This window comes from Erythrolamprus reginae, chromosome 10, assembly GCF_031021105.1.
Source record: "Erythrolamprus reginae isolate rEryReg1 chromosome 10, rEryReg1.hap1, whole genome shotgun sequence".
In the NCBI taxonomy this organism is placed as follows: domain Eukaryota; kingdom Metazoa; phylum Chordata; class Lepidosauria; order Squamata; family Dipsadidae; genus Erythrolamprus; species Erythrolamprus reginae.
The window spans coordinates 34,178,785-34,196,860 of NC_091959.1; the positions used below are offsets into that span (position 1 = coordinate 34,178,785).

Sequence of the window (18,076 nt, forward strand, 5' to 3'; positions counted from 1 at the left end):
TTTTTTAAAAATAAAAATTCTGCCTTTGTTCTGTGGTGCGATTCTCCAATTTCCTCTTCCGTGTCTTTGCGTTGGCCTCTCTTGAGCCCTATGGAGGGGAAGAAAGAAGAAATCAAGTGGCCAAAGACCTGTGGGTGCTAACTGCTTTTTGTTGCTGCAGTGCATTCTGGAATACCATTCTGCTTTCAATGATGAATTGCTGGGATCTCCTCCTGTGGATCCTGCGAGTGGAGAGCGCCCTGCTTTGGAGGCGGCAGTGGATAACGGCCTGGGGAGGAACATGGATCCGTCAAGCGCAGGTGAAGGAGGAGAAGCCGGTTTGAGTGCATCTGCCTCAGGAAAACCCAAGGCTGCGTTTGCCGGCAGACACGCCCAGAGTTCTCTTTCCTATTACTTCTACCAAGGTCAGCAGAAGACATTCTGATCCCAATTAAAGGTCATCAGTCCAGTCTTTCCCTGCTGTTCCTGACTAACTCTCCTGCAACTTCTTTTCTGATGCTGCAGCTGAAGACGGGCAGTGTCTTTACCTGCACCCAGTGAACGTCCGTTGCCTCGTGCACGAATACGGGAGCCTTGAGAAGAGTCCAGAGAGGATCACGGCGACAGTGGTGGAGATATCTGGCCACTCCATGACAGAGGTAAGGAGGGGGTGGACAAACAAGGCCCCTCGGACGAGCATTAAACCTCCTTTGCTGGGAGATGCTTCTGTTCGATCTCTTTCTGGGAGTCTCTTGGGGTTGCCTCTTTTGTCTGCTGAAAATAGGAAGGGGGAAGTTAGAAACATAGAAGATTGACAGCAGAAAAAGACCTCCTGGCCATCTAGTCTACCTTTATACTATTTCCTGTATTTTATCTTAGGATGGATCTTGATTTGATTTGATTTGATTTATTGGATTTGTATGCTGCCCCTCTCCAGAGATTCGGGGCAGCTAACATCAATAATAGAACAGTATACACAATAATCCAATAGTAAAAACAATTAAAAACCCATTAAAGTAAAAACCAAACATACATTCAGACATACCATGCATATAATCTATGTTTATCCCAAGCATGTTTAAATTCAGTGACTGTGGATTGACCAACCACATCTGCTGGAAGTTTGTTCCAAGCATCTATGACTCTATCAGTCAAATAATATTTCCTCACGTTGCTTCTGATCTTTCCCCCAACTAACCTCAGATTGGGCCCCCTTGTTCTTGTGGGGGGGGGAGAAGAGTTTGGGGTCCATTTCTCTTCCCTAAATCACAACTCCTGCCTATAGGATGTCCGTCAGCGTCATCGTTACCTCTGCCACTTGCCCCTCACCTGTGAGTTCAGTATCTGCGAATTAGCTTTGAAGCCGCCTGTCATTTCGAAGGAAACGCTGCAGATGTTTTCAGGTGAGGTCAGAAAAATGGAGCTCCCGGAGATCTGCCTTCTGTTATAAAAATAGGAGTTCAGGAAAAAGTTAATCCTCTATTTAGCAGGTGCCCGTCTAACCTTGCCAGAACTCAGCATTGAGCCACGCTTAGTTTTTATGAGGGTTGCCCAGAAAATAATGCACCCCATTTTTTTTCTTCAACAATTATTTATTGAACACAATGATACTGACACACAAGAAAGAATGATGTTTCTTCTACACTCCCTATTTTTCCACGTAATCTCCATCCATTCTATGGCCTTCCTCCAATGAGACACAAGGGCGTGTATACCCTGTCGGTACCACTCCATGTTTGGGACACGAAGCCATTTCTGCACCTCTTATGGCCTCACCCTCTGTGCCCAGCCCTAACCGTACTTCTGTCGACTGCAGATCCTCCATCACAAATGTTTGTGAACGTTCCCAGCAGTTTCTTTCTCCACAGTGAGAAATTCAATGACAACACGTTGCTTGTAACGGACGTCACTTGCAGACGCCATTTTGAAACACTGCTGCAGCTACGCTATCCGTCTGAAGAAATGCAAAATTTACACACATGCTCCTGACATTTCAAATAATGTATATCTAATTTTCACATTCGTACTATTACTGTAGGCTGAGAAAAAAAATGTGGTGCATTATTTTCTGGGCAACCCTCGTAGTTGGAAGCCCACTAAGAATGCAGTAGCTGGACGCTCTTCTGGGGCAGAAGAACAAAGGCCCAAGTGCTTTCCTTTTGTTCCCTAAGAAAACTTGATGGATGTGGCCATGAAATCCTCAGGAACAGGGTCAGCCATCTTTCAAGTTCCAACTTACATTATCCACAAGAAAGACTGCCTAAAAAACAGCCTAGACCAGAGGTGGGCACAGTTGGCTCTTTTATGACTTGTGGACTTCAACTCCCAGAATTCCTGAGCCAATCATGCTAGCTCAAGAATTCTGGGAGTTGAAGTCCACATGTCATAGAATAGTCAACTTTGCCCACCCCTGGACTAGACAAAGTTATCCTCTCATTTTAAAACTGAAATAGTGAGAAAAAATCCCCAATTGTTCCATTTAGAAAAATCGAGTATTTGAGATTTGGGTTGAGAAAAGAAAGGCAGTTAATGGAAGTGTTGAATTTGGAAATGAGAGATTGGATCCAGGATGATGACTTTGGTAGTCACTGAAAGACGAAGTCCAAGGACTGGGGTGGGCATCGGAGGGATATGGGTGGAGGGAGAGGAACTGCCGCCCAGTTCCCCGAAAGGCTGGCATAGCAGAGATTTGGGGGCCTGCAGTAGCCCATCTTACCCAGTCTCTCTTTCAACTTAGATGACATTGAGAAACGAAAGCGGCTCAGGCAGAAGAAAGCATGCGATGAACGGCGCCGGGAACGCAGAATTGAGATGGAGGAAAACAAGAAGCAGGGCAAATGTGAGTGGCTCACCTGTGTGTCTTTTATCTCCACCCCAGGATGCAGGCAGGTAGCGAGTCAGTTTGCCGTAGTGGTGAAGGAATCTGGCCACGTCATGTTCTAATCCTGCCTTGGGCACGAAGCCCAGTGTCTAGCACACTGATGGTGAACTTTTTTTTCCCTTGGGTGTCGAAAGAGTGTTGGTGTGCACTATCACACATGCATGAGTACCCACACCCATAATTCAATGCCTGGGGTGGGTGAAAACAGCTTCACCCCCCCCCCCTCCCGGGAGACCCTCTGGAGGCTAGAAACGGCCTGTTTCCCAACTTTTGGTGGCCCTAGTAGGCTCATGTTTCACCCTCGCCGGGCTCCAAAGGCTTGCCTGGAGCCAAGAAAAAGGGTACAAATGCCCTCCCCCATCCCCCTGGAGGCTCTCTGGAAGCCAAAAACACCCTCCCTGAGCCTCCATGTGAGCCAAAAATCAGTTGGCCAACATACACATGCACATTGGAGCTGAGCTAGGGCAACAGCTCGCGTGCCAGCAGATATGGCCCCGCATGTCACCGTGCCATAGGTTCGCCATCACTGGGCTAGTACATTCTCTCTGCGTTGGGAAAGAGGCAGTGGCAAGCCACTTCTGAAAAGCCTTGCCAAGGAAACTGCAGGCAGTTGTCCAGGCAGCCTCCGAGAATCACACAGAGTTGAAAGGAAGGGGAAGAGGCACAGGTCTAGGCCTAGGTTGGCAGAGATGAGAGGCAAGGCCCAGATTAAGGGATCATCCACGCCACCCTTTGGCAAAGTTTGCTTGCCCATGCAGAAATGGAAGACACCTGTTTGCATCAGTGAAGCCACAGAGCTGTTGAGGTCATTGCTCCTCTTCTGTCCCTAGTCAGAAATGTATCATAAACACATGGTTGGAACTAAGTTAGTTTTATTAATGTACCACTGCTAATATTGGCTTTGCAGTGGCAGCACACAAATCAAAAGACACAATCCTTGTTCACAAAAACTCAGTTGCCAATGAATACTAATTAGCCACTGACAGTAAGCTCAGTCAGTCTTAGCTTCAAAGAAGACAATTAGTTCTGGTTATGTTAGGAAATGTCCGAAGCTTTGGCTAAATGCCCAAGAGCCCCTTTTGATAAGACATCCAACCAACACAGGAAAAACAGGGAATTTGGAACTAATTGATTCCTGCATCTTTCTAGCTTTTCTCAAATAGACTAGGGCAGTGTTTCCCAACCTTGGCAACTTGAAGATATTTGCATTTCAATTCCCAGAATTCCCCAGCCAGCATCCGCTGGCTGGGGAATTCTGGGAGTTGAAGTCCAAATATCTTCAAGTTGCCAAGGTTGGGAAACACTGGACTAGGGACAGGGCCAATTTAGCTCCCAGAGTAGCCCTCCTCCAGAGTAAATCTTCCTGCCTCTTCACATCCCTACATGCTCTTGCATTCAGGAAAGGAGTAGCCCCTCCTTTCTCGGCATTGCCAAGAAGTGATGGAGGGTCCAAAGCCCCTGGCTGCACAGGCTCCTGGCGGGCCACAACAACTCCTGGGAGGAAAACGAAGGTGCCTGGCTTCAGTTGACCAGTGTACCTGAGTGGAAAACAGAGGTGGGCTGCTAAGGTGGAACGATGACGTGTGCTCACCCCTGTGGCTCTGAGTGCTAGCAGAGTCCGGCACAATTCTGCTACAATTCTATTTATTATTAGACTTGTATATCGCCCCTCTCTGAGGACCCGGAGGCATGGGGGTGAGCACACGTCACCCTTCCACCTTAGCAGCCCTCCTCTGGTAGAAAACTATTTAGAGTTTCTTATGGGAGTGGAATCTCTGCTTTGACACCTAGATCCAGAGGTCCGGATTGCGTTAGAGAACCTGCAGCAGTTTCCGGCCTTCAGCGATTGCTCAGGAGAACTTGCGGGCCCTGAGAACCAGAGCCACCTGCTACCACCTTGTGTTGGAGGAAGTCCCACTTCCCAGTCAGGTAAGCCAGTCAAAGCAATTGCAGCCATCGCCAGCATCCTCTAAAGCATCCTGTGGGCATCCTGTAATTCAGGGGTCTCCCACCTTGGCAACTTTAAGCCTGGCGGACTTCAAATTCTGAGAGTTTAGACCCCTGCTCTAAAGCGGCATTTCTTGACTTTGGCAACTTTTTAAGGGTGGGCAGACTTTCAACTTCCAGAATTCCCTTGCCAGCAATGCTGGGAATTGAAGTCCAGTTGAAGCGTGGAATTAGATCCAAAGTGATTGTAATGTATGCATGGTTTTTTAATGATATTGCAGTGATACCTTGTCTTACGAACCACTCATGATACGAACTTTTCAAGATACAAACCCAGGGCTTAAGATTTTTTTGCCTCTTCTTCCGAACTATTTTCGCCTTACGAACCCACTGCCGCCGCTGGGATACCCCACCTCTAGACTTCCGTTGCCAGGTGAAGGCTCCCCTCGTTAGGAAACCCCACCTCCAGACTTCCGCTGCCAGCAAAGCGCCCATTTTTGCGATGCTGGGATTCCCCTGCAGCATCGCAAAAACGCGGAAGTCTGGAGGTGATGTTTCCCATGGAGGGGAGCCTCGGGAATCCCAGCAGCGCAAAAACGGGTGCTTCGGCTGGCAAAACGAGTGAATTCTGGGCTTGCACGCATTAATCGCTTTTCCATTGATTCCTATGGGAAGCATTGTTTAGTCTTACAAACTTTTCACCTTACGAACCTCGTCCTGGAACCAATTAAGTTCGTAAGACAAGGTATCACTGTATTGCTTTTATTATACTGCTGGTTTTATTGTTGTTCTTTTTTTACTTTTTTTTTTTACTGTTGTATTTATAACTGTTTTCAGCCACTCTGAGTCCATTTTGGAATGAGCAGCAAATACAATAAATAAATAAATACATCTTAAACTTTGCCAGGGCTCTGTAAAGGCTTATGTAAATCTGTTTCCGACACCAGTCGGTGGTGACACTTAACATTGGCATAATAACTACTTCCTGCCAGATGCTTTCAAAGGCAAAGCAAAAAGAAATCTGCAAGCTGGAGCTCTAAGTGGGCTGAAAATCAACCACAGCAGGAGGTCTCCAATCTTGGTAACTTTAAGCCTGGTGGGCTTCAAGCAATGCTAGGAGTTGAAGTCTGCCAGGCTTAAAGTTGCCAAGGTTGGAGACACCTGAATTACAGGATGCCCACGTCTGAAAAACCAGGAGGGTTAATGTAATGATAAACATTGGAATTATAGTCCCTGCCTTCTTTAGTAACAAGTCTTCATTGAACATTTGGCTCGTTTGTGTCTTCCAGAGTCCTTGTTGACTCCAGTGTCATCTTCCAGCCTCGGCAGTCCCCCGTTCCTTGTTGGAAGTCTGGAGGAGGACTCTGCCTTCCCTTCATTTGCCCAGGTGTGTGTAGCTGCTTGCAAGTCCTCCTCTTTTCATTTTACAGAGAGCAGACATTGAGGCTGAACTCAGCCTACACCTTTGAGTGAATCTGAATTGTAGAATTTGCGGTTCCCTTTCTCATTTCCCTCAAGCGGCTTTATTGGTAATCAGATGATCCACCCTTGATTCCCAAATCAATAAACATCAGCATGAGAGGTGAATACTCCGGTTTCTGAGTTCATCTTGCATCTTTTCAGATGCTGAGGGCTGGAAAAGCCAAACCAGAAGTATGGAATGGTTCTCAGCCAAAGAAGAAAGGTAAGCAGGATTATTCTGTTGGGCTGGGCCTTTCTGGGAGTCTCTCTGAGGGTGTTGGCTGGTTTGCCTGCAGACACTTTATCACCCAACTAGATTTAGCCGTTTTCTAAAGTGGTCCTTTCAAAATAATCCTACCTTTCTTGCACATCACATTTGAAATAGCCAACAATAGCAGTGTTCTGTCTTGCACGGCAGCTATCCAGTAATTAGCCCCAAATTAAAGCTCAAACACAAAGCTTTCAAAAGGAATGCCCTCATCACCTCAAGGTTCGACTACTGCAACACTCTCTACATGGGGCTACCTTTGAAAAATGTTCAGAAAATTCAGATCGTGTTTAGACTGTCGACTAAACAATGCCGTCTGGCGGGACCCAGGGGAAGAGCCTTCTCTGTGGCAGCCCCAGCCCTCTGGAATCAACTCCCCCCAAGGATTAGGACCGCCCCCACCCTCCTTGCCTTTCGAAAGCTTCTGAAGACCCACCTTTATCGCCAGGCATGGGAAAACTGATATAACCTTAGCTATTATGGTTTATGTATGGTCTGTTAGGTTGTGTGATTGTTTTCTTTTTATAATAAGGGTTTTAAATTGTTTTTAACATTAGATTTATATATGGTGTATTGTTGTGAGCCGCTCCGAGTCCTCGGAGAGGGGTGGCATACAAATTTAATATATTATTATTATTATTATTATTATTATTATTATTATTATTAATAAGAGTCTATTTACAAGGACGTTTGTTGAACTGCACAAACGCAAACCAAACAGTCTTTCAACTGCCAAAAATTCAGGAGTGAGACCAAGTTGATAAGATAAACACCCAAACAGTTGCTTCACAGCCAAAGTCTACTTACAAGAATATTAACTCTACAAATGTCCAATACTGTATCAGGGTTTGTCATGCAAAAACAATTCACATGCTCTTCTCCTCTGAAGGCTTGAACATTGGCTTCTTGCAAAGAGCACCTTCCAACTCCTCCCCCTTATATACTGTCTGGGAGTGCAGACTATGCACAGCTGTGCTCACTTCCTCTTTCTGAGCTTCCTTAACTGCTCCTGCCTCCCCTGCATCCTTACGCATACATTCAGGATCGGATCCCTTATCTCCTCTTCCTCCTCCTCAGACGCTGGCAAATCTCCAGTTGGGGGTTCCATAGCCTCTGTTGGCTCCTCACGCCCAGACTCTCCCTCCCTCTCTAGCTCACTGTCTGACTCCTCCAACAGCCACACAGGCCGACCGTGCCCAGTTCATCAGGCTCAAAGTCCGTTGCCAGAGGGCCTGGCTGTGAGCCAACCATAACAAGCGGTGAAATGCAAAAAAAAAAGTGAGCCTCTGTCAATGAGATTAAAAGTAAAATGAACCAAGGCAAGTCGTGAAACACTACTGAAATATTCAAAAGAGTTTGTTGATTTTAACATCTGAGCAACCTGGAAGGCCAAAGACCTCGATCTTTGCCTAACCAAGGGGGAGAGTAACTAGAGAAGAGCTTCCAGGTCAATTATTCTCTTGTGAGAACTGTTTAGCCTTTCCGGAAATCTCAAAGCAGCATTTTTTTCAGAAGAGAGCCCCACTGTGGCACCTCCGGCTCCAGGAGACAGCGACGCCGAGAGCGATAACTCGGACCGTGTGCCCGTGCCTAGTTTCCAGAACTCCTTCAGCAAAGCTATCGAGGCAGCCTTCCTTAAGCTGGACAAACCGTCCACTTCTGACCACCTCTTGGGTAAGTCAGAGAAAAGGGCCATTGGCTCTTAATTCTGGGCAGCAAGGCTGGGGCGGCTAGGCTGCCTGTCCCACCATGGTCGGGTTGGGGTAACGTTTTGCATAAGCTAGCCCACCCAGATAGCCATAGCAGCTAACCAGCCGCCTTGGACCAGGATATCAAGAACCTTTTTCTTGAAGACACGTACTGCAGATTTTCTTAGGAAAATATTTACTTCTTTCATAGCAAACCTACACTATTTACACTGTTGCCATCTCTCGAGCAGTTACTATATAAAGTACAGTGTTCCCTCAATTTTCGCGGGGGATGCATTCCGAGACCGCCCGCGAAAGTCGAATTTCCACGAAGTAGAGATGCGAAAGTAAATACAGTGGAACCTCGACATACGAGCAGCTCTACTTACGAGCTACTCGAGATACGAGCTGGGAGAGGAGAGAAATTTTTGCTCGACTCCCGAGCTCAAATCCGGGATACGAGCCGAGAAGAGCCGGGCTGGCTTGCTTTGCTTCCTTCCCGAGCTGATGCAGAGCCGAATAAAGCGTCACGCCCCCCTGACGCTTTCGGCGGCTTCCGAAGCGACGCTGGGCTCTTTTGCCGCCAAAAGCGTCAGGGGGGCGTGACGCTTTGTTCGAGTGGCTCACTCCGGAAAGGAAGGAAAGTAAACCAGCCCGGCTCTTCTCGGCTCCTATCCCGGCAGTTGGTGGGTGGAGAGGCGGTCGCCTCCCCTGATGCCCCACTCTGGGGGTCCTTGGCTTCTGCTAGGGGGGGGGGGCGGCGGCCGGGTCCGGCTCCCGCCGCTGACGCGCCCCTCTGACGGCGTTCGGCGGCTTCCAAAGCACAGGGAAGGGCTTAAGCCGTCGCCTTTTCCCTTCCCTGTGGGAGCGCCAGACCTCTTGTCTGCCCGGCCCGAGGCACGAAACCGCTGTTTATGCCGGGCGGCTCACCTGGAACGCCAGCAATGCCACCGGGCCGATTGCCGGGCGGGGGGCGGGAGGAGGCAGCGCCCCCCCAGACCCCTCAGGCCGCTCCGCCCGGGATGGGGCTCGCCCCGGGTGGAGCGGCCTGAAGGGTCCGGTGCGGCGCTGCCTCCTCCCGCCCCCGCTCGGCAATCGGCCGGGCGGCATTGCTGGCGTTCCAGGTGAGCCGCCCGGCATAAGCAGCGGTTTCGTGGGTGCTGGCAAGCCCCCAGGTCGGCTGCAGTCTTTTAAAACAGCCCCGCCGCTTCTCCGCTGACTCCTGAAGCCAAAAGCCAAAGGCGGGGCTGTTTTAAAAGACTGCAGCCGACCTGGGGGACTTGCCAGCACCCACCACCCACCCCCCAACTCGGAACCGCGGCGGCGGAGGAAGGCGAAGGCGGCTTGGAAGCTGGGAGGGCGGTGGAAGAGCTAAGTGGCCAAAGACGTTCCGCCCCCCTCCCAGCTTCCAAGCGGCGAAGTAACGTGAAGGATTGGAAAGCTGAAACCTGGCGTTTTCAGCTTTCCAATCCTTCATGTTACTTCGCCGCTAAATCGTGTGGCAGCGAACATGCTTTGGGGGTTTAGCTGGGGAGGAGAAGTAGCACCTTCCAAACCCCCAAAGCATGTTCGCTCTGAGTTACTTCGCCGCTTGGAAGCTGGGAGGGGGGCGGAAGAGCTAAGTGGCCAAAGACGTTCCGCCCCCCTCCCAGCTTCCAAGCGGCGAAGGAACGTGGAGGATTGGAAAGCTGAAAACGCCAGGTTTCAGCTTTCCAATCCTTCACGTTACTTCGCCGCTAAATCGTGTGGCAGCGAACATGCTTTGGGGGTTTAGCTGGGGAGGAGAAGTAGCACCTTCCAAACCCCCAAAGCATGTTCGCTGCCACACGATTTAGCCAGGAAAGGAGCGAAGGAACGTGGAGGATTGGGGAGCTGAAAACGCCCGGTTTCAGCTTTCCAATCCTTCACGTTACTTCGCCGCTAAATCGTGTGGCAGCGAACATGCTTTGGGGGTTTGGAAGGTGCTACTTCTCCTCCCCAGCTAAACCCCCAAAGCATGTTCGCTGCCACACGCGAGCGATCCGGGAGTCCAGGAGGGGGAGAGAAAGAGAAAGAGAGAGGGGGGAGACAGAGAAAGAGAGGGATAGAAAGAGAGAGAGAGAGTGAGAGATGCTCAGTGAGCCTTTCTTTGAAGTTGCCTTTCTTTCTTTCTTTCTTTCTTTCTTTCTTTCTTTCTTTCTTTCTTTCTTTCTTTCTTGCTCTTTTTCTTTCTCTCTTTTACCTTCCCTTCCTCTATTCTTTTCTTTCTCCTTCCCACCTTCTTCCCTCCCTCCCTCCCTTCACTCATTCCTCTCTTACTCTCCCCTTTCATAAGTTTCCTTGCTTCCTGTCTCTGTTCCTGTCCCTTCCCCCTTTCTTTCTTTCTTTCTTTCTTTCTTGCTTGCTTTTTTTCTTTCTCTCTTTTACCTTCCCTTCCTCTATTTCTTCTTTTCTTTCTCCTTCCCGCCTTCTTCCCTCCCTCCCTCCCTTCACTCATTCCTCTCTTACTCTCTCCTTTCATAAGTTTCCTTGCTTCCTTCCTCTGTTCCTGTCCTTCCCCCTTTCTTTCTTTCTTTCTTTCTTTCTTTCTTTCTTTCTCTTTTTCTTTCTCTCTTTTACCTTCCCTTCCTCTATTTCTTCTTTTCTTTCTCCTTCCCACCTTCTTCCCTCCCTCACTCCCTCCCTTCACTCATTCCTCTCTTACTCTCCCCTTTCATAAGTTTCCTTGCTTCCTGCCTCTGTTCCTGTCCCTTCCCCCTTTCTTTCTTTCTTTCTTTCTTTCTTTCTTTCTTTCTTTCTTGCTCTTTTTCTTTCTCTCTTTTACCTTCCCTTCCTCTATTTCTTCTTTTCTTTCTCCTTCCCACCTTCTTCCCTCCCTCCCTCCCTTCACTCATTCCTCTCTTACTCTCCCCTTTCATAAGTTTCCTTGCTTCCTTCCTCTGTTCCTGTCCCTTCCCCCTTTCTTTCTTGCTTTCTTGCTTTCTTGCTTTCTTGCTCTTTTTCTTTCTCTCTTTTACCTTCCCTTCCTCTATTTCTTCTTTTCTTTCTCCTTCCCACCTTCTTCCATCCCTCCCTCCCTTCACTCATTCCTCTCTTACTCTCCCCTTTCATAAGTTTCCTTGCTTCCTTCCTCTGTTCCTGTCCCTTCCCTCTTTCCTTCCTTCCCACCCTCCGTCCATTCATTCACCCATTCCTCTCTTGATCGCTTAAAGCCGGTCCCTGGTGCAAAAAGGGTTGGGGACCTCTGTCCTACAGGATTGGGTGGCAGAGAAGTTGAACATATGTAAATTTAAAAGTTTAAGAAAGTTTACAAGTTAAGTGAAAGAAACTTCATTATTCATTTATATATACATGTACATTTCTTCATTAAAAACATGTCTTTCTGCATAATTTAGACTAACTTTGTGAGTTTTTTGAGGGCTGGAACCAATTAAAATTATTTACATTAATTACTATGGGGAAAAGTCGTTCGAGATAAGAGCTGCTCGACTTAAGAGCCCAGGTCCGGAACGAATTAAACTCTTATCTCGAGGTACCACTGTACACCATTTTTGGCTATGGACAGTACCACAAGCCTTCCCTTAACACTTTAAACCCCTAAATTACCATTCCCCATTCCCTTAACAACCATTTACTCACCATTATTACTGGTACTCACCATTGAATAAGACACTTAGTGATCCTGATATTTATAAACATAATTATTTATTAACAATATATATATATATATTATTTGCAAAAATTATTAGTTTGGCGATGTATGACATCATCGGGCAGGAACAACCGTGGTATAGAAAAAAACCACGAAGTATTTTTTAATTAATATATTTTGAAAAACCATGGTATAGGCTATTTGCAAAGTTTGAACCCGCGAAAATCGAGGGAACACTGTACTCACAATTCTCAGTCTACTATTCTCAGTTTCAATATTCAGCTACAAGTCTTCAGCCACCACAGGCCACACTAATTTACAAGCCACTCTAAACTAGACTAAGCCACAATACTTTCAAGCCAAGCCACACCTATGTAATGGTGCATTATATACTTTTGTCAGCCAATCAGAGTACCTTACAATCTGCATATTCACCGTGACTAAGCAGTTTTACATGGTTGAAGTCATTACAATTCCTCTCTCTGCAATTTGGAATATGGCATCAAGTAGGCTCCGACCTTGACAGGTCACACCTGCCTTAAGGTTCTCCAGCTGAACACAGGTGGTCCTCCACTTACGGCTACAATTGGGTCCAGAATTTATGTTGCTAAGCGAGACATTTGTTAAGTGAGTTTTGCTCCATTTTATGACTTGTTCTTGCCACAGTTGTTAAGTGAATCACTGCAGGTGTTAAGTTAGTAGCACGGTCGTTAAGTGAATCTGGCTTCCCCATGGACTTTGCTTGCAAAAGGGGACCAAGTGGCCCCAGAATGTTGCGACCACCATAAATGTGAATCAGATGCCAAATTTTCTGAAGCTTTGATCGCATGACCCTGGGGATGCTGAAATGATCGTGAGTGTGAAAAACAGTGGCAAGCCTCTAATTTTTTGAGTGCCGCTGTAACTTTGAGTGGTCACTAAACAAACTTGTAAGTCAAGGATTGCCTGTACAATGTACAAATCACAGACCTTTTAAAAATAAAAATAATAAATACAGTACTTTATTGTCATTGTACGTGTATTCACGATATACACAGGCAACGAAATTCGTACAATGCCAAAGACCAATCTCAACATACATAGCAATCCAAAAGAACATGCTCAACCTACCACAATTTCACACTTGAACCATCCTAACCACAGAGCAAGTAGTATTGTCCAGCAGTTCACTGATGGTGACCCCCTACTACATTGTTAAGTGCAATTATGGCTCTGGGATAAAAACTTCAGAAAACGTGTGGTTTGATTTTTAATTGTTCTGGATCTTCTGCCAGAAGGCAGCAGTCCAAAAAGATTGTAAGCAGGATGAGAAGAGTCTCTGAGAATGTTGTGCACCTTTCTAAAACAAGGTGGCGTGACAATGCCAGCTTGCTCTCCTTGAGATCACAAGTGGAAAGCTTCCTTTGGCTGAATAATAAATTTAATACATTATAAATATAATTGTGCCGGGAAATAATATTTAGCCGAATCTACCTATCTGCTGGAAGAGCAGAACCTAGACCTGGGGTGTCAAACTCAATTTCTTTGGGGATCACATCTGGGTATTGTTTGACCTTGGAGGGTGGGGTGAGCAGGCATGACCAGCTCAACCTCACTCGTTGGGAGCACCTGTGGTGGCCAAGGGCTAAGGCAGGACTTCCTTGAGACACTCACTCACTTTCATTATCTCCTTCCTTCCTTCCTTCCTTCCTTTTCTTTTTCTTTCCCTCTTCATTTTCTTCCCCTTTCCTGATTTCTCCTTCCTTGCCCTCTCCCCATCTTTTCTGCTTTGTCTTTCCCTTTCCCACATGTTCAAATGGCAAAAGGGGAAACATTTCTCCTTTTACTTTTGTTTTTATTTCTGATCGCCTTCTGAGTCCTACAGGAGTGGGCGGCATAGAAGTCAAATAAATTAAATTCTGCCAGCCAAAAAGTTTTGGCTGCCAGAGTGCCGCAGGAGGCAACCCAGGCAGAAAATGGGGCACATTGGGGCTGGGTGCCCCATTTTGGCGAGCAGAGCCACCGTGGGCTGGTCCTTTGCTAGTCCTGTGGGCCAGATCTAAGAACACCAACCCCCCCCCTCCCCCGGCCCAGATCTGGCCCCCAGGCCTTGAGTTTGACACCCCTCTCCCAGAGGTACTTACAACAGGCAGAGGCTGTACTTTAGAGCCAAATAGAACAGAGAGCTTTATGTAACCTGCAGCAGGCGGATCTCACTGGAGTTGCAGCTTGTTTGCCCAGGAATGTTGGCTTGGGGGCCAATAGATTAGTCTCCTGGCCAATAGATTAGCCACCTCTGCTCAAATGAAAGAACCTGATGGGAGGTGTTTTTTTTTCCCTTTTGCAGAGGAGAAACGAGGCAAGAAAAAGAAGCAGAAGCTGCTCTTCAGCACTTCAGTGGTTCACACCAAGTGATTTTATCCGTGGGCAGAATTGCTCCTCTTCCTCCTCTCCACTTATTGGGTTTGCTTTTGTGTTTTTGCTGCTAGAAGGGATAAATTATTTTAGTTCGAACACGATCTGTTTCCGGGAAGCGGGGTGGGCTGGGGGGTGTGTGTGATTTAAAACGGGCATATGTTTGTTGTTTGCTTGCTGAAACCAAACCGAAGTATTGCAACACACCCATACACACACGCACACACTCAGAGACACCCTTGGCTAAAAGGAGGCGTGTTTTCGCCAGGCTGGCTTTGCGTTCACCTGGCTTGCCTTTGGGCTGAGTAGAAGTATAGCCTAGGGTGCAACAGCTGCTTTGGCCATTCAGGGGACAGGATGAATGCCATCAGCCTGGGGCTGCAGTGAGCTAAGTTCAACCACGATGCTGCTGCTGCTCACACTTCATAGGGAAGACCAAAACCCCTGGCTGCGCAGGCTTCTGGCAGGCCACACCAGCTCCTAGGAAGAAAAGAAAGGTGCCTGGCTTCAGTTGATCAGTGTACCTGAGTAGAAAGCAGAGGTGGGCTGCTAAGGTAGAAGGGTGGCGTGTGCTCGCCCCCGTGGGTCTGAGTGCTAGCGCAATTCTGCTTGTAAACTTGGGCGGGTAGCAGAATTGTTCGTGGAGAGACAGGCGCGCCGGTGTTTTGCTGTGTTTTTTACTTCTGCGAATGCCAAAACACCGGTGCACCTGCGTCTCCATGCACAATTCTGCTACCTGCCCAGGTAACAGTAGCAGAATTATCCTGGACTCTGCTAGCACTCAGAGCCATGGGGGCGAGCACCCGTCACCGTTCCCCCTTAGGAGCCCACCTCTGGGGAAGACCCCAGCCAATGAGACACTTAACTGATGGCTATGCCCACTAAATGAGCACTCGGATGAGAACTGTGGGGCACGTAACTCGGTCCCCCCCCCCCCAATACTACTCTTTCTCTTTCTGTGAAGACCAGTGTTTGCAGACGTTCTGTTGGAAGAGACCTTCCATGGTCAGTTGGTGTGCAGGGGCTGCTTTTGGGGTGAAGAGGCTAATTCCTGGGGTGCCCAGATTCCAGTTTTGGGGTAGGAGGATGTGTGTTATTTTCCCATTTTTGTTCTTTCTGTTTGAGATAAACCCCTCATTCTGCACTGCTTTTGGGCTTGATCTGAAATTAATTAGTACTAAAGTGTCATTTCCATTGACTACAATGAAGTTTGGTGTAATATGCCAGCAAAGGTAAATAGTTGCAATAAACCATATGCATCACAATTCGTATTTCTGCAGGTCTTTTCCCTTTTCTTCCCCCGCCAATTCTATCTTTGATTTGGAGTCACTCTCATTTGGAATCCACTTGCTTTATTATGAATGGGTCACCAGGTTAGAAACAGGTAGTTGATCTTCCAGAACAGGAAACTGTGGCTTGTTACTCCATTGCAAACCAAACCAGTAGCATCATTCGGTAACTTAAAATTAAACCAGTGCTCTCTATGAGCACTTCGTTTTCGTAGATGCATGAAACAGCCTTTGTTAAGTGATCCGTGAAAGACTGCATAAGTTCTTTCCTGAGAATATTCCCTCAGCAGAGGGGGGCTGCTCAGAAGGAACATTGACTTGTGCTCGCCCCTGTGGCTCTGAATGCTAGCGGAGTCCAGCGCAATTCTGCCCCTGCATGTCTGCGCGCAATTTTGCTACCTCCCTAGGTGCAGTAGCAGAATCACGCTGGACTCCGCCAGCACCTGTGTCCGCTAGCGCCACAGTGGTGCCCCTGCATGTCTGCGCACAATTTCGCGACCTGCCCAGATGCAGTAGCGTAATTGCGCTGGACTCTGCTAGCACTCAGAGCCATGGAGGCGAGCACACGTCACCGTTACCCCTTAGTAGCCCACCTGTGTCCCTCAGTATGTGCTGGTCTTGGAGAAACTCCTTGACTTGACCAAGGTTGGGCTCATAATTTCCATCTCTAAGCAGTGGGAGTCATCAGGTGACTGAACCCAATTTTATAACCAGTTTTACCCTGGTTATTATGCTAAAACCTCACCTCCTCTTCAATGTGTATCTTTCTCCCTTCCTATTTTTGTCAAATTTTAAATCCATTTTAGTGTTGATATTGTTTTAATGTTTCACCTTGTTTTTATCGATTGTAAGCTGTCTAGAGTCACCTTTGGGCGAGGTGAGCAGCAAAGAAGTTTAATAAATAATGACCGCAATCATCAAGCGAGTCACGTCATGCATTTACGTAAATTTGGCTTCCCCGGTTAACTTTGTTTTGCCAGAAGCCGACTAGGACGGTCTGCAAGACTGCAACCATTGTGAGTTGGCTGTCAAGCACCCAGATTGTGATCAAGTGATTATGGTAGACATATTATGGTTGTAACTTTAAGGATGGATCATGTCACTTTTTCTAGAACATCGTAAGTTTGAACCCTTATCCAATCAATGGTTATAAATAGACCTGTAGGTGTTGCTTTCAGATGTAGAATAGTACAATGGGTTTTTAACTAGCAGGATGTTTAATGGCCTTCTGCATGCTAAATCCAAGATAAACAGAGCTGAAAGGCACCTGGAAATCTTTTAGTCCAGCCCCTGCTCAAGCAGGAGAACCCTAGACCAGGGATAGGCAACGTTGGCTCTTCTATGACTTGTGGACTTCAACTCCCAGAATTCCAGAGCCAATCATGCTAGCTTAGGAATTCTGGGAGTTGAGGTCCACAAGCCATAGAAGAGCCCACGTGGCCTACCCCCTGCCCTAGACCATTTCAGACTTTTGTTAAAAGCCTTCAGTGATGGAAGCACTCACAACATCTGAAGTCACGGGCTAATTGTCCACAATATTTTTCCACTGGCTAATTATCCGCAATATTTTTCTGTAACATGCCATGCCAAAAACAAAGCTATACTGATTTACAAAAACTGTAGTAGTAGTTGCTTTTTCAGTATTAAGTGAATCTGCAGCAACTCAAAGGACATTGCAGTAGAGTTGATAACCATCAAAACTACTACATGTCTTCAGGCTTTATAGTATGGCATGACAAGGGACTGCATGGAATTGTATCACAACTGCACATAAAATAATGTGGTGGCAGTATGTCTCCCTTCCGTATCATAGGACTCTGGAATTGGAGGGCCATTGATGTCATTCCCTTGTTCAGAACAGGGATCCAAGTTATAGCCTCCCCTGGAATACACCTAATGATGAAAAATCCACCCCCTCTCCAGAGAACAGGCTCCACTGTTCTTAAGTCTACGGAGAGGGGCGGCATACAAATCCAATAAATTATTATTATTATTATTATTATTATTATTATTATTATTATTATTATTAATGGTAACAGGGTGTCCAGCAAATCTGGAAAAAATTATCAGGAAAATCAGGCGGTTCGGGAAATATCACAGAATTATCAGGGAATTTGTGAAAAAAACGGAATAAATCGGGGAAAAAACACTGTATTAAATGTTTAAAAGTCAGGGAAAAATCATGTTAAAAAAACCCAACGGATCATGCTGCCTGGCAGAGTCAAGCAAAAATGAGCATAACTGTGGCAACAACTTGCTTCCTCAGCTCCCGATATTGCTCCACGGCTTAGCCGTTTGGTATGACGTCATCTACGACCATGCCTTAACCAGATCGTAAGTTTTACAGGGAAATGTCAGGGAATTTCAAAATGCCTTTTTCCCTGGACACCCTGGGTAAGCATGTTTTCCTGGTGATTATCATCTACCTGTGACCCCAACATATTGTTAACTGTCCATCATTCAGGAACATGAGAGCAGGCCTTGATACCATTTCCAAGTGGTATTGCATCTGTCTCTTAAGAGTCTTCGTGATTTTAC

General features: G+C 47.0%; 1 protein-coding gene across 5 annotated transcripts in view; it reads left to right on the forward strand.

Moving 5' to 3' along the window:
* RNF10 (ring finger protein 10) overlaps window positions 1-15,514 on the forward strand; it is a 34,446-nt gene extending 18,932 nt beyond the window's left edge. Inside the window, exons 9-18 of one of the 5 annotated variants that reach the window (XR_011559951.1) lie at window positions 161-404; window positions 505-638; window positions 1,265-1,382; window positions 2,717-2,818; window positions 4,652-4,789; window positions 6,097-6,194; window positions 6,431-6,491; window positions 8,049-8,210; window positions 14,182-14,811; window positions 15,035-15,514. Coding sequence is in view for 2 of the 5 variants with exons in the window: in XM_070762271.1 (XP_070618372.1) it covers window positions 161-404; window positions 505-638; window positions 1,265-1,382; window positions 2,717-2,818; window positions 4,652-4,789; window positions 6,097-6,194; window positions 6,431-6,491; window positions 8,049-8,210; window positions 14,182-14,249 (1,125 nt within the window). In the remaining 3 variants the exon portion in view is untranslated. Of the gene's footprint in view, window positions 1-160; window positions 405-504; window positions 639-1,264; window positions 1,383-2,716; window positions 2,819-4,651; window positions 4,790-6,096; window positions 6,195-6,430; window positions 6,492-8,048; window positions 8,211-14,181 lie in introns of all 5 variants that reach the window. The other 4 variants (XR_011559952.1, XR_011559953.1, XM_070762271.1 and 1 more) reach the window with 4 other exon arrangements.
* Window positions 15,515-18,076: the final 2,562 nt, after the last annotated feature.